General features: G+C 37.5%; 1 protein-coding gene across 1 annotated transcript in view; it reads right to left on the bottom strand.

Annotated features, from left to right (window-relative positions):
- Positions 1 to 4,300: 4,300 nt before the first annotated feature.
- Positions 4,301 to 13,725, bottom strand: part of ITIH4 (inter-alpha-trypsin inhibitor heavy chain 4) — a 39,173-nt gene continuing 29,748 nt past the window's right edge. Inside the window, exons 19-21 of the mRNA XM_069095407.1 lie at positions 12,167 to 12,318; positions 5,035 to 5,122; positions 4,301 to 4,385 (exon numbers count right to left, since the gene is read on the bottom strand). Of these exons, the coding sequence (XP_068951508.1) occupies positions 4,301 to 4,385; positions 5,035 to 5,122; positions 12,167 to 12,318 (325 nt within the window). The remainder of the gene's footprint in view (positions 4,386 to 5,034; positions 5,123 to 12,166; positions 12,319 to 13,725) is intronic.

Raw genomic sequence — 13,725 nt, 5'->3', positions numbered from 1 at the left:
TTTTTTTGTCTTATTGCCAAAGGATTTCTAGCACTATATTTTAAAAGTGGACAATGGACCTTATTTCTTCATACTTGATCTTATTGGAAAAGATTTTAATTTATCCATATTACATATGATGCTGGCTTTTGATTTTAGACATACACTATTTAGCATGTGAAGAAAAAATCATTTTAGTCCTGTTTTCTACTGTCTTTTATTTAAATAAAAAAAATTAACCTTAATCTGGAACTCAAAGTTTTAAAAACAAATGTTTAAAAATTGTTTTTTTACATGCAACTGGGAAATAAGATATATGGGTACTGGGGTATAGAAACCCATCTTGCCCTACTAGAAAGTTAGGGAAGTGAAGGGGGAGAACATAAGAGAGAACAGATTGGGGGAAGGGGTATTCAGTAGGCTTGATATTTTGGGGGTAGGGGAAAGACAGGGAGAAAAAATTGTAACTCAAAATCTTGTGGAAATGGATGTGAAAACTAAAAATAAATAAATTAAAAAAAATTTAAGACTAGATCTCTTTATCTTACCCTGATCAGAAATGCATTGGTCACTCATGAGCTTACTCCCATTCAGATTGGCACAGGAGTTTTGACCTGCTCTGTTTCCAATCTACATCAGTTTGCTCCTCCTTAGGCAACTTGTTAGCCCACTGTCACTTTGCATTTTGCATATGTTCATTAGGGATATTGGTTTGTAGTTTTCTTTCTCTGTTTTAACTTTCCATGGTTTTGGTTTCAAGATCATATTTGTAGCAAAGAAGGAATGTATAAAGATTTCCACTTTTTTTTTTGCTATTTTTGCAAACTGTAATATTGGAATTAATTGATCTTTGAATGTTTGTTAGAGTTTGCTTAAAAATTCATCTGTCCCAAGAGCTTTTTTTCCCTTTTGAGAATTCCTTTATGACTTGTTTAAATTATTTTTTTGGATATCGATTTTGGATATTGTTTAAATTATCTATTTCATGTTCTGTTAATTTGTACATTTTGTATTTTAAAAATACATTTTTCACATTGTCACTTTTATTGGCATGCGGTTGAGTAAAATAGTTTTTAATAATATCCTTTATTTCTTCATTTGTTGTAAATTCTCCATTTTCATTTTTAAACCAGTAATTTGGTTTCTTCTTTTTAATCAAATTAGCTGATGGCTTATAAGTATGTTTTTTTTAATAGCTCTTAATTTTATTTTTTTAAATTCCATGGTTGCTTTCCATTTTGTTAATGTTTTCTTTGATTTGCAAGGTTTCTACTTTGGTGTTTAATTTTTTTTTAATGTATTGATTTCTAGTGGGGATTTTTTAGGTGCATACCTAGCTCATTGATCTGTTCTTTCTTTTGTTGATAAAAGTATTTATAGATATAAATTTTCTTTTCTGATTGCTAAATTGTTGTTTTAATTTTTTTCTTGACTCGTGTTTGTTTTTCAAAGTTTCTATTCAGCTCTTTTTTAAAATTTAAATCATGAATTTGGAAGTCCTTTATTTCTTCTGTAGGATTATTCTCAATTTTGTTGGATAAGTTATCCTTGGTTGTAAGTCTATAACTTTTGCCTTTTGGAATATTTTGTTCAATGCTCTCTACTCCTTTATGGTGATAATTACTGAAGCTTGTGTGATGCTGACTCTAGTTCCTTGGTACTTAAATTCTTTCTTGCCAGTTGTTTGCAGTATTTTTTCTTCAGAAGCTCTGGATTTTGTCTATTAAATTCCTGAGAGTTTTCTTTTCTTTTCTTTCTTTCCTTTTTTTGTTCTGTTTTATTTTAGAGGGGGAAAGGCAGGGTAATTGGGATTAAGTGATTTGCCCAAGGTCACACAGCTAGTATCAAGTATCTGAGGCTGGATTTGAACTAAAGTCCTCCTGACTTCAGGGCCAGTGCTCTATTCACTGTTCCACCTAGCTGCCTCTCTTTCTTTTTTTTTTTTTTAAGTTAAGTGTTCAGTGATTTTTTTTTCATTTTCCACTTTTTCCTCTTGTTGTAATATGTGTAGGCACTTTTCTTTCATAATTTCTTGAAATATGATATCCAGTTTCCTTTTTTGGCCAGGAGGAGGAAGATTATTTCATGGCTTTCAGGTAGTCCTCTCAATCTATTTTCTAGGTCAATTACTTTTTACATTAGATTTATGTTACATTTTCTTCTATTTTCAACATTTTATTTTGTTTTAATATTTCTTGTTGTCTTCTGGAGTTAGATTCTGTTTGGCACATTTTAATTTTCAAGTAATTTGTTACCCAGCTTAGGGTTTGTACTTCTTTACTAAGCTGTTAATTCTGTCTCCTAGTCTCTCTTCCATAACTCTCATTTCTTTTCCAATTCTTTCCTCTATTGCTTTCATTTAATTTATAACATAGTTTTATCTTTTTTTTTTAACTCTTGCATCATTTCTTCCAGGAGTTCCAGTTGATCTTGTGGGCAAATTGTTTTTGTCTTTGAGGCTTTGCTTATAAGCATTTTGGAGTTATTCTCTTGGCTTTATGTCTTGGGAATGCCTGGCATTATTATAGCTCTTTATCTTTTTATTGTTGTTACTTGTTCTTCCAGTCTTCCCAGATTAGGACTTTGTGTTAGGGTTAGGCTCTAAATGTTTCTGTTGTGGCCTTGAATAAATCTGGTCATTTTTGTCTATTGTCCTGCTCCTAGGGTCAGAATGACAGCATTGCCAGCCCATCTTTCACCAAGGCCTGGCTCCAAATTTGCCTCTCAAGTTACAACAAAGCTAAGTTTCTGAACATGGTGGCTGAATTTAGAGCCTTATATACTCCTTAACTACAATACTAACAAGAATACCAACAACAATACCTAGCATTTTTATGGTGTCTACTATGTGCCAGCCACTGTGCTAAGTGCTTTACAAATACCTAGGAATTGGGATCAGAGTAACCATACTGAGACCCTGATCTTCACTTAGAGGCCAAGTCTCAGATCCCCTCCTCCAGATGAGAGATGGCGTTGAAGCATTGCTTCTTGCCTAGGAGCTGAGTCTCAAAACACTTTTTTGGGGATTTGGATTGAGGAACCCTAAGGCCCTATTCTTCTCTTGGGGATTGAGTCTAGAATGGCTACTCCTGGGATTGGAGTGATAGACCTGTGGCTCCCAGGAGACTGAACTGTGTGGAGATTAGTCAGGGAATGAGTTGTATAGGGGTCAGGATCTGCGCTGTGTGGTTTCCTCTTACTTTATTATCTTGGTCCTCCTATACTCAGTCTTCATAAATTTTAAAACAATATGTAAATATTGACTGTGAACCTAATATGAGCTGACAGTGTGGCATGGCAGGCAGCCAGCCCTTCTCTCTCTTTTCACCCCCAAAAACACCTAATATGATTTTAGCTTACAGAACGATAAAGTCTCACCATATCCTGGCCTTGTCAGACTTCATTTGGAGTATTATGCTCAGTTCTGGGCATGACATTTTTGGAATGACATCAACAAGTAGAGTTTGTCCAGAAGAGAGCAACCACAATTGTGAGAAGGAGGTCATGTGATGATAGGATGAATGGAAGATTCTGGGATTGGTTAGCCTGAAGAACAAAGTACTTGTGGGGGGAGGCAATATATCTATCCTCAAATACAAACTATCCCCAAAACCTTAGTGTTATCTTAAGCGATAAAGCTCAAGCTTTAGGTTTTAATCCATTAAAGCTTAAAACAGCACTAAAACTTTTAGGACACCCTGTACTTGAAGGGTCATCATGTGGAAGAGGGATTAAGTTCATTTCATTTATTCCCAGAAAGAGGAAGGAACAATTTGTTGCAGAAAAGTAAATTTTAGCTCAATATAAGGAGAAAGTTCTTAACAATTAGGTCTGCCTATAAATAGAATGAAATGCCTTTGTAGGATTTCTGTCACTAGAAGTCTTCAAACCAATGACTGATGACCACTTGTCAAGGACATTGCAGAGGGATTTCCTGCCCAATGGTAGGTTCCTTTGGATGCCCCCTGAAGTTCCCTTTAGTTCTGAGATGCTATGATTTTGAATGTTCTAAGATTCTAATAGTCTGTTAACCTGGGATTATTAATCCAAATTGGCTTGGGGCAAGTCACCAAGGCAGGTGTCTCTCTTCTCTCCAAGACTGACTCCACACTTCATTATGGGATTCAGTCACCAAAGATACACTCATCACTTTTCCCCAAAAGACAAGAGGCATCACACAAAACAATGCTGACCCATGTCCTCTGCTTTATAGCATCTCCCAGCCCACCCCCAAATAGCAGCTCCTGGCTGATCTGGACTAGGTATGTGAGACAGAATGGAGGAAATGCATATTATTTATTATCTATGAAGTTTTTCCACCTCATAAGGATTGTTCCAGGGACCAGCACTGCAACGTTGGCATTGGGGTGCTTACTTCTCCATTTTGGTAATCCAACATGGACTTTCTGTGATATACACAAGTACACACATTAACAGAGTTTGTCAGAAAATTCTCAACCAACTTTCTGATAGTTTTATTTTGTAATGATCTGTGTTTTTGAATTTTCCTTCAATTATATGTAATTTTCAAAAATATTCCATTTTTTTCAATGATCTGTGCCCCTTTTCTCTTTTTCCTTTCTTTTTTTCCCCTTCCAATGATCTCTGTAGCTTGCTTTTTCTATTACAAATTATTCAAATTAATTGTGGTGTTTAGTGATTGGTTTGTTCTCCATTTATTTGTGGATTTTAGATCATTTCTGGGTCTTAGATAATTTGTAGGTTTATATTATCTGTAGATTACTTGCTCATAGCTTTGGATTATCTATGGGGCTGTGTTACCTGTAGACTTGAATTAATGGATATGTCTCAATGGGGCCCTTTGTTGGCTCTAATTATATTATTATAATTATATTATATATGTAGATCATATATAATCATATTATATATTATAAAACTAATTATATAACTTCAAATGTTGCAGTCATGATTTTGGTTACTGGTTCTATGCTTAGGTCTAAAATGCCCAAATGTAGCATTCTAGATGGCAAGGGAAAGAGCCATAAATAGATGAAATAAAATCAGGGCATCTTTACTGAGCTAGTCAATAGTTACCTGGTGATTGTGTATGTCTTTCCCATTACTGTCAGCTCCTTCTTGTTTTTTGCCAAAAAACTGCAGTACAACTGCTGATAAAATTGACCTGGGGAGGATGGTGGAATAGGTCAGAAAATTACAAGCTCTCCATATTTCCTCTACAAACAAGACAATAATAGCACACCACGGTGAACATAGAGTGGTAAAAATAAATAAGTGTAGTTTTGAAGAAGAGTGGCCCTCCTGGGACCACTGGAGAAGATTTGAATGAAAATCCCAGGAAGAAATTTAGTCCTTGTGAAGAATAAATACCTCCAGGCTAGGTCTGCTTAAAGAACAAGTGGCAAGCCCTGGGGTTAGCTGGGTTGGGAAGATGCCTTAGCCCCCGCCACAGGAACTTTTACTGCTAGGACAGTAAGGGGAGTTGGGTGTCTGAGCCATGGAAAAATTGATGGAACTTTTGCTGAGCTGGAACACCAGGTACAGCTGTGCTGCAGAGACACAGGCCAGGGCAAGAAGGAACCAGCACATGTTAGTGAGTACAGAAGCAGTGGGGTGGGGGCCCCACTTGCTGTGGGCTCTTACAGTAGGCTGGAGGTCTTGGTTTCAGTTCCAGGCCAGAGGGGAGAATTGAAAGAGGATCTGAGGCCAGAGATGATTATAAAAACTAAACTGCTACAAATAAAAAAAATGAATAGGCAAAGGAGAAAGAATCCAACCATAGAGAATTGGTATGGGAATGGGGTTAATCTTCAGAGGAGGATACTGAATCAAAGAAACCCTCTTCTACCCCCCAAAATAACATCAAATAGTCACCTGCCCAAAAAGAATTTCTAGAAGAATTTTAAAAGGACTTTAAAAATCAAATGAGATTGAGGAAAGTCTAAACAAATAATAAGAACAATCCAAAAAAAAACCAAGAAAATTATGAAAAGAAAGTCAACAAATTAGAAGAGGAGATCCAGAATATTAAGGAAGAAAATGACTCCTTGAAAATCAGAATTGGACAAGGTGAAGCTAGCAAATTTATAAGACATTAAGAAACAATAAAACAAAATATAAAAAATGAAAAAATAGAAGAGAAAGTGAAACATCTCATAAGAAAAACAACTGATCTGGAGAACAGATCTAGAAGATAAAACATAAGAATAATCAGACTACCTGAAAGCTATGATCAAAAAAAGAATCTTGATAGAATAATACAAGAAATAATTAAAGAAAATTGTCCTGAAGCATTAGAACAATAGGGAAAAGTAGAAATAGATAAAATCCACTGATGACCACCTGAAAGACATCCTACAAGGAAAACCCAAAGGAATATCAAAGTCAAATTCTGAAACCCCCAGCTAAAGGATAAGATATTATGAGCAACAAGAAAAAAATTAAATAAGGTAGTGCCACAATTATAGTCACACAAGACCTAGCAGCAGTAACACTAAGAGACCACAGGTCTTGGAATAATATATATCAAAAAGCAAAAGAGTTGCGGTTCTAGCTGAAAATGTCATACCTAGCAAAACTAAACATAATCCTGAATGGAAAAAAATGGCTATTCAATGAATTGTCAGACTTTTGGGATTTTGTTAAAAACAAAAAAATGACACCTGAACTTAATGGAAGATTTGACATGCAAGAGCCAAGAGAAATATAAGGTCCATATAAGATTAATTACAAGGGACTCAATAGGGACAGACTATTAACCTTTTATGTAAAACATAAAACATATGTCTAAGATTGTTATTAGTAATTGGGGTAATAAGAAAGATTGGGGTAGGCCTGAGTATGATATGATTTTAAAAAGTAAAATCATTTAGGAACAGTTAAAAAGAGTAATTATCAGGGGGCAGAGTCAAGCTGGCAGCGTAGAAACAGGACTTCCATGGGGCTCTGGCTCACACCTCCTCCAATTCATGTAAAAGGTGACTCTGAACAAACTTTGGAGCTACAGAACCCATAAAATGACACATAAAAAAACCTCCAGCTGAGGACAGCCTGGCAGGCAGGCAGGAATCGGCCAAAGTAGCGATCTGGGATCTGACCCCAGCCCTGCGGGAGCCAGAGGTTTTAGCCCCAGGGTGGCCTGACCAGCCATGGCTGGAGGGAATTCAGATCACCAGCAGCTGTGGTGGTTTCCAGAATTATCAACACATAGATGCTAAAGACAAAGTGAGAGGTCAATGCAGTGTGGACTTTGGGGTTCAGTAGTCGGGAGTGCATTGGCTTTTGTCTCCAGGGAGAGAAGCCACTGAAGCACTGCGGCCGTGCAGTTGCTGCCATGTAGCAGCTTCAGCTCCTGGCCTGTAGATTGAAGGGGGACCAAGTGACCAGTCTGAGGGGTAATCACTCTTGCTTTAATCAGCTTGGATCTGGATTGTGGTCTAGGGTGGAGGTCCTGGGGTGTGCAACCAGCTTGTCAGAGAATGTGGAGGCTTCAGAGAGGGCACCCAACTAATACCTTTGGCAGCTGAGAAAACCCCAGAATTTGGTACAAAGCTCCCCTGCCTGGTGGCAGAGTCCTACTGTGGCAAAAAGTCAAGTAATTGAGTGGCAACATGAGCAGGCAAAGGAAGCAAAGCAAACAGAGCAACCCAACTTTACACTCCTATTTTGGTGACAAAAAGGATCAAAGCAGGGAACAGGAGGAAGAAGTCAGAACTCCTGAACCAAAAGCTTCCAAGAAAAATACAAGCTGGTTACAGGCCATAGAGTACCTTAAGAAGGATATTGAAAACCAAATAAGAGAAGTAGAGGAAAAATTGGGAAGAGAAATGAGAATGATGCAAGAAAATTATGAAATGAGAGTCAACAACCTGACTGAAGAAGATAACACCTTAAAAAATAGACTAACTCAAATGGCAAAAGAGGCTCAAAAAGCCAATGAGGAGAAGAATGCCTTAACAAGCTGAATTTGACAGATGGAAAAAAGAATCTCAAAAGCTTACTGAAGAGAATCATTCCTTCAGAATTAGATTGGAGCAAATGGAAGCTAATGACTTTATGAGAAATCAAGATACTATTAAATAGATCCAAACAAATGAAAAAATAGAAGACAATGTGAAATATCTCATAAGAAAAATCACTGACCTGGAAAATAAATCCAGGAGAGATCATTTAAAAATTATTGGACTACCTGAAATCCATGATCGTAAAAAGAACCTAGAAATTATCCATCAAGAAATTCTCAAGGAAAATTGCCCTGAGGTTTTAGAATCAGAGGGCAAAATAGAGGTTGAAAGAATCCACCAATCACCTCCTGAAAAAGATCCCAAAAAGAAAACTCATAGGAATATTATAGCCAGGTCCTGGAATTCCCAGGTCAAGGAGAAAATATTATAAGCAGCCAGGAAGAAACAATTTGAATATTGTGGAAACACAATCAGGGTAACACAGGATCTGGCAGCTTCTGCACTGAGGTATTGAAGGGCTTAGAATATGATATTCGAGAGGGCAAAGGAGCTGGGATTAAAACCAAGAATTACCTACCCAGCAAAACTGAGTATCATGTTTCAGGGGAAAATATGGTCATTCAGGGGAATAGAGGACTTTCAATCATTCTTGATGAAAAAACCAGAGTTGAATAGAAAATTTGACATTCAGATACAAGAAGCAAGAGAAGCATGAGAAGCTAAAGAGGGAAAAGAAATCATAAGGAACTTACCAAAGTTGAACTATTTACATCACTACATGGAAAAACGATAATTGTAACTGATGAAACTTCTCTCAGTATGAGACTAGTTGAAGGGGATAGAAATGTGTGTGTGTGTACATATATACACACATACATATATGTCTATATAGGACAGTATATGGGTATATGTATACATACGTGAATGTATGTATATATGTGTACAGGTATATATAGATAGAGGGCACAGGACCAATTTAATAGGAAGGGATGATACTTAAAAGGTAAAATTAAGAGGTGAGAGAGGAATATAATGAGAGGAGATGGGGATAGACAGAATGGGGTAAACTGTCTCATATAGAAGAAGCAAGGGAAAATGGTTACAATGGAGGAGAAGAACAGGAAGGAAAAGGGAATGGGTCAACCTTATTCTCATTGAATTTAGCTTAGGGAGGGAATGACATACACACTAAATAGGGTATCTAACCCTACAGGAGAGTAGGGGGGAAGAGCATGAGAGGGGGGATGATGGAAGAGAGGACAGACTTGGGGGGAGGGAAGTTGGAAGCACCCACTTTTGAAAAGGGACAGGATCAAAGTACAGAATAGAACAAGTGGTATGTGGGATAGGAGGGAAGGAAATATAGTCAGTCCTTTACATATCTACTATGGAAATGTTTTGCATAGCTACACATGTACAACCTATATTGAATTGCTTATCTTCGCAGTAGGAGTGGGTGACAAGGGAGGAAGGGAATGAATCTGGAATTCAAAGCTTTAAAATCAAATGTTTAAAAACATATATCTATATATATATACTATTATTAATATTATTTTACATGTAACTGGCAAATAAGATATATAGGCACTGGGGCATAGAGATCCACTGTGCTATACTGGAAAGCTGGAGGAGGTATGGGAGAAGATATGGGAGAGAGCAGATTGGAGGAGGGGATATCCAGTGGGATCACTATTTTTGGGTGGTTGGTAGGGGGGGGGAAATGGGGAGAAAATGTGTAACTCAAAATCTTGTGGAAATGAGTGATGTAAATTAGAAGTTAACAAAGCATTTGATAATAATAATAATAAATGCTTGTTGACTTGGCTAAAAAATAAATAAAAAGTATAATTATCTTATACCAGAATTGACACAGATAAATTAGATGGAGGAGGAAGGCTGATAGTTCTGGAAACCTACTTTCATCAGGAATGGGTTCAAGAAGTAACATTGCGTACATATCTAAAAGAATATAAAAGTCTTCTAAATTTAGAAAGAAATAAAATGCTAAGGGGATAGGGAGGGGGGAGAAGATAAGGGACAGATCTTTAGAGGGGGGAGTGAGGGAATAGGGTAGTGTAGAAGGGTGTTTCGATTAATGGGAATGGGAGGATTAGGGAGGGATCCTTGGAGGGGTTAGGTTAAATAATAGAAGGGCAAGGTAGCAGGAGGAAACAAAATAAAAGAGTCAGGAGGGATGGGAAATAAGAGATATGCACAAACATAAAATAAAGATCAGGAGTAGAATTTGTTAGGGGAAAAAGGAACATGTGTTGTAATCATGATCTCTGACAGAGTTAAGGCTAAAATAGATTTAATCAAAAGAGAAAAATAGGGAAACTGCACTATGTGTCAGTCATATTTATCAACATTGTTTTGGATTATTTAAAACAACTAGACAGTATTAGGTGAGAATATTGCTGTGGTGTAGGAAATGGCAAGTTGGTGGACTTGGAAAAATATGGAAAGACTTGAACTTATGAAGGAAGAGGTTATCCATCCTCAGAGAAACAGGATAAATAAGTATAGCATGGTCTTAATAGATACATATGAATGGATATGTCTATATATATTACTACAATGATCAGTATCTAAGTATATGTATGTGTAAGTGCATGTATATACAGGTCTATGTGTTTATGTATATATGTATAACTTTATATGAATATGTCTGTGTATGTATATATGTATGTATATATGTGTATGCATGTATATATATGTGTGTATACATGCACATGTGTGTGTATGCCTAATTATAGCCTTTTGGGGCTAGAGGGAAGAAGGGGGAAAAAGAACAAAGTAAAAACAGCACAGCAGAGAACAAAAGAAAACATGCAAGGAAGCAAAGAAAAGATGGATAGCTCTCAACACAACACATAGTATTTATTATATAGTCTTTCTTGAAATGGAAATTTGTTGCTGTATGTTTTGAATCCTCTCAAATTCTGCTGTACACATGACAATTCTTTTTTCCCTTGTAATATTTTGTATTATTTTAGTTTCAATATTTAAGTTTATTTTTTCTTTTCTTATTTTGTATTTAAGTTTAAAATTTAAAAAATTACAAATTAAAAAAAAACTGACCTGGGGAAAGCAGTCATAGAGTGTCAGACGAAAAGTTAGTGAAAACCAGATGAAGACAGAGAAAGAGATAGAGAACAAAATGGAAACCAAAATCCAGGAACACAGAGAAAAAGCAGAAAAAGGAGAGAATAATGGAAAGAATCACAAGAACACAGGGGAAACAGAGAAAGAAATTAAATAATAGAAACAGATACAGGAACACAGAGAAAAATAGAGAGACAGAGAGAAACAGAGGCAGACAGTGTAAGAAATAGGTAGGATAAATAGAAACGGAGAAAGAATGAGACAGAAAGGGAGACACAGAAGGAAGTGGAAGAAGAGACAGAAAGAGAGGAAGGAATCAACAGACAGACAAAGAGGGAGAAAAATAATTGAGTCTTTAATGCCAAGAATGAAGCAATTCAAGTAGCAAGCTCAAATACCAACTTATAAAGGCAAATGGAAAGTGGAAGGTGGTCAGTAAGTGGAAGGGGAAGGCAGGAGGATGAGGATCACAGAAGGAGTGGACAAGAAAAGTTGATGTTTATAGAAGGAGATGATCAGGAGCTAGACATAGGAGTAGGAAAAGGTATGTGTTTATGCATGTATGCATGCATGCATGCATGTATGTATATATGTATGAGAGGTGGGAAAGTTGGCCAAAGAAGTAATTAGGGAAGTATGAGGGACTATGAACAGGGTTCAAAACATATGTATGTATGTATGAGAGGTGGGAAAGTTGGCCAAAGAAATAGTCAGGGAGGTATGAGGGACCATGAACAAGGTCCAAGCTATACCATGAAGCCTACCAACTTCCCTAGGGAATCTAAGGAGATGGGGGGATTGGGGACATTCACAATGGTGGAGGCCTGTCAGCATGGGCACAGTTAGGGAGGGAGGGGTAGACAGAGGGATAGAGGAGATGATAAAGGAAGGGGAATGATGATAACAAAGGATTTGAAAAGGAAAATGGAAGGAAGGGTGGTAGGGTGAATAAAGGGTGATGGTTGACCATAGAGGTAGTAATGCCCTGATGAGTGGAGAGTATTCAGAGGAAGAGATGTTCATAGAGGGGGACATTCAGAAGGTGAATGCATAGTTAGGAGGTGAGGAGAAAGGGAGCTTATGAGAGACATAGTTGGTCAAGGACCCAGAGGAATTTGTGGATAGGGTCCAGCTCATACCAAGTATCCCACTGACTTTCTCAGAAAAATGAATTGGATTCTGCAGAAAGAGATGGAGTCCAGGGGTGAGACGACTCAAGGACACCAGGCCGATGGTGACTTTTTGGGGGCCACTGAGCCACAAGGCACGATTTTCCAAGATTATCTTCAGCCTGTAGAAAAACCAAGTCATGAGTAGGGTAGATGGAAGCCCCAAGAGCACAATTCAGAGTCTAGAGACCAATAGTCAGAATGGAGTTTTCTGCCTCTCTAGCATAATAAAAGTAGATTTTGTGTGAAGACAAACCTCACAAAAGACTCCAATATCCAATATTCAAGGATTCCCACAGGGGCCTCCAGATCATTGTGCATGGGGCCCTAGATGATGCTGCTAGGCTAAAACTGCTACCAATCACTTTAATTTTCCAATCTTTTCCCCAAGCCCAGCCACCACTAACCCCAGGCCTCACTACTACTTCTACTACTACTGGGTACTTCTAGCTCTTCTCCCCAATCCCCAATCCTGATTCATCCTGAGTTTGAGAAGTATACGTGTAAGAAACAGATCATTGGACTTGGGGTCAGGAGATCTGAATGTGAATTTTGGTTGGCTTGCATAAATTGTGTTACTCTGAGCGAGTTACAACCTCTCTAAGCATCAATTTCCCCAACCACAAAATGGGGATAATCATGCATCAACTAGCTAGATCATGTTGTGATGAACTTTGGTGAACTTTAAAAGCTCAATAATAGGAAATATAAGAAGCCTTGGTACTAAAGAGTTACTTAAGCAGAAAAGTAACTGGCCAGACAAATTGTTAATTTCTAAACTAGATCCAGAAAACCCATTGCTGGCCCTCCCAGTGCTATTTGACATGAGTCATGGTTCCATTCTCCATCTATTCCCTCCACCACTGAATTCTAGTCCCCAGATCAGCTGCTAACTTGCTGTGTGACATTGGATAAAGCCTTTCAGTTTTCTGCGTCTGAGATGCTTTCTTTTTTTAAAAGGGGGGCTAAAACCATTCGGGAGAGCAATCTAGAACCATGCCCAAAGGTCTGTAAAACTGTGCATACCCTTTGACCCAGCAAAATTACTGCTAGGTTTGTATCCCAAAGAGATCATAAAAAGGGGAAAGGACCAAAGGTATAAAAACATTTATATAGCAGTCCTTTTTGTGGTGGCCAAATATTGGAAATTGAGGTGATGCCCATCAATTAGGGAATGGCTGAACAAGTTGTGGTATATGAATGAAATGGAACACTGTTGTGCTATAAGAAATGATGAACAGGCAGATTTCAGAAAAACCTGGAAAGACTTAAATGGACTGATGCTGAGGGAAGTGAGCAGAAGCAGAACATTGTACATAGTAACAGCAACGTTGTGCAATGACCAACTTTGATAGACCTAACTCTTTTCAACAATGCAATGATCCAAGACAATTCCAAAAGACTCATGATGGAAAATACTATCCACATCCAGAGAAAAAGCTATGGAGTCTGAATGCAGATGGAAGCAGACTATTTTTTTTCTTTCTTGTGGTCTTTCCCTTTTGTTCTGATTCTTCTTTCACAAAATG

The sequence above is a fragment of the Petaurus breviceps genome, unplaced genomic scaffold, assembly GCF_028583685.1.
Source record: "Petaurus breviceps papuanus isolate PSGF00001 unplaced genomic scaffold, PetGlider_PUasm1.0 227, whole genome shotgun sequence".
NCBI classification, from domain to species: Eukaryota; Metazoa; Chordata; class Mammalia; order Diprotodontia; family Petauridae; genus Petaurus; species Petaurus breviceps.
This window is presented reverse-complemented; position numbering and strand designations above follow the sequence as displayed.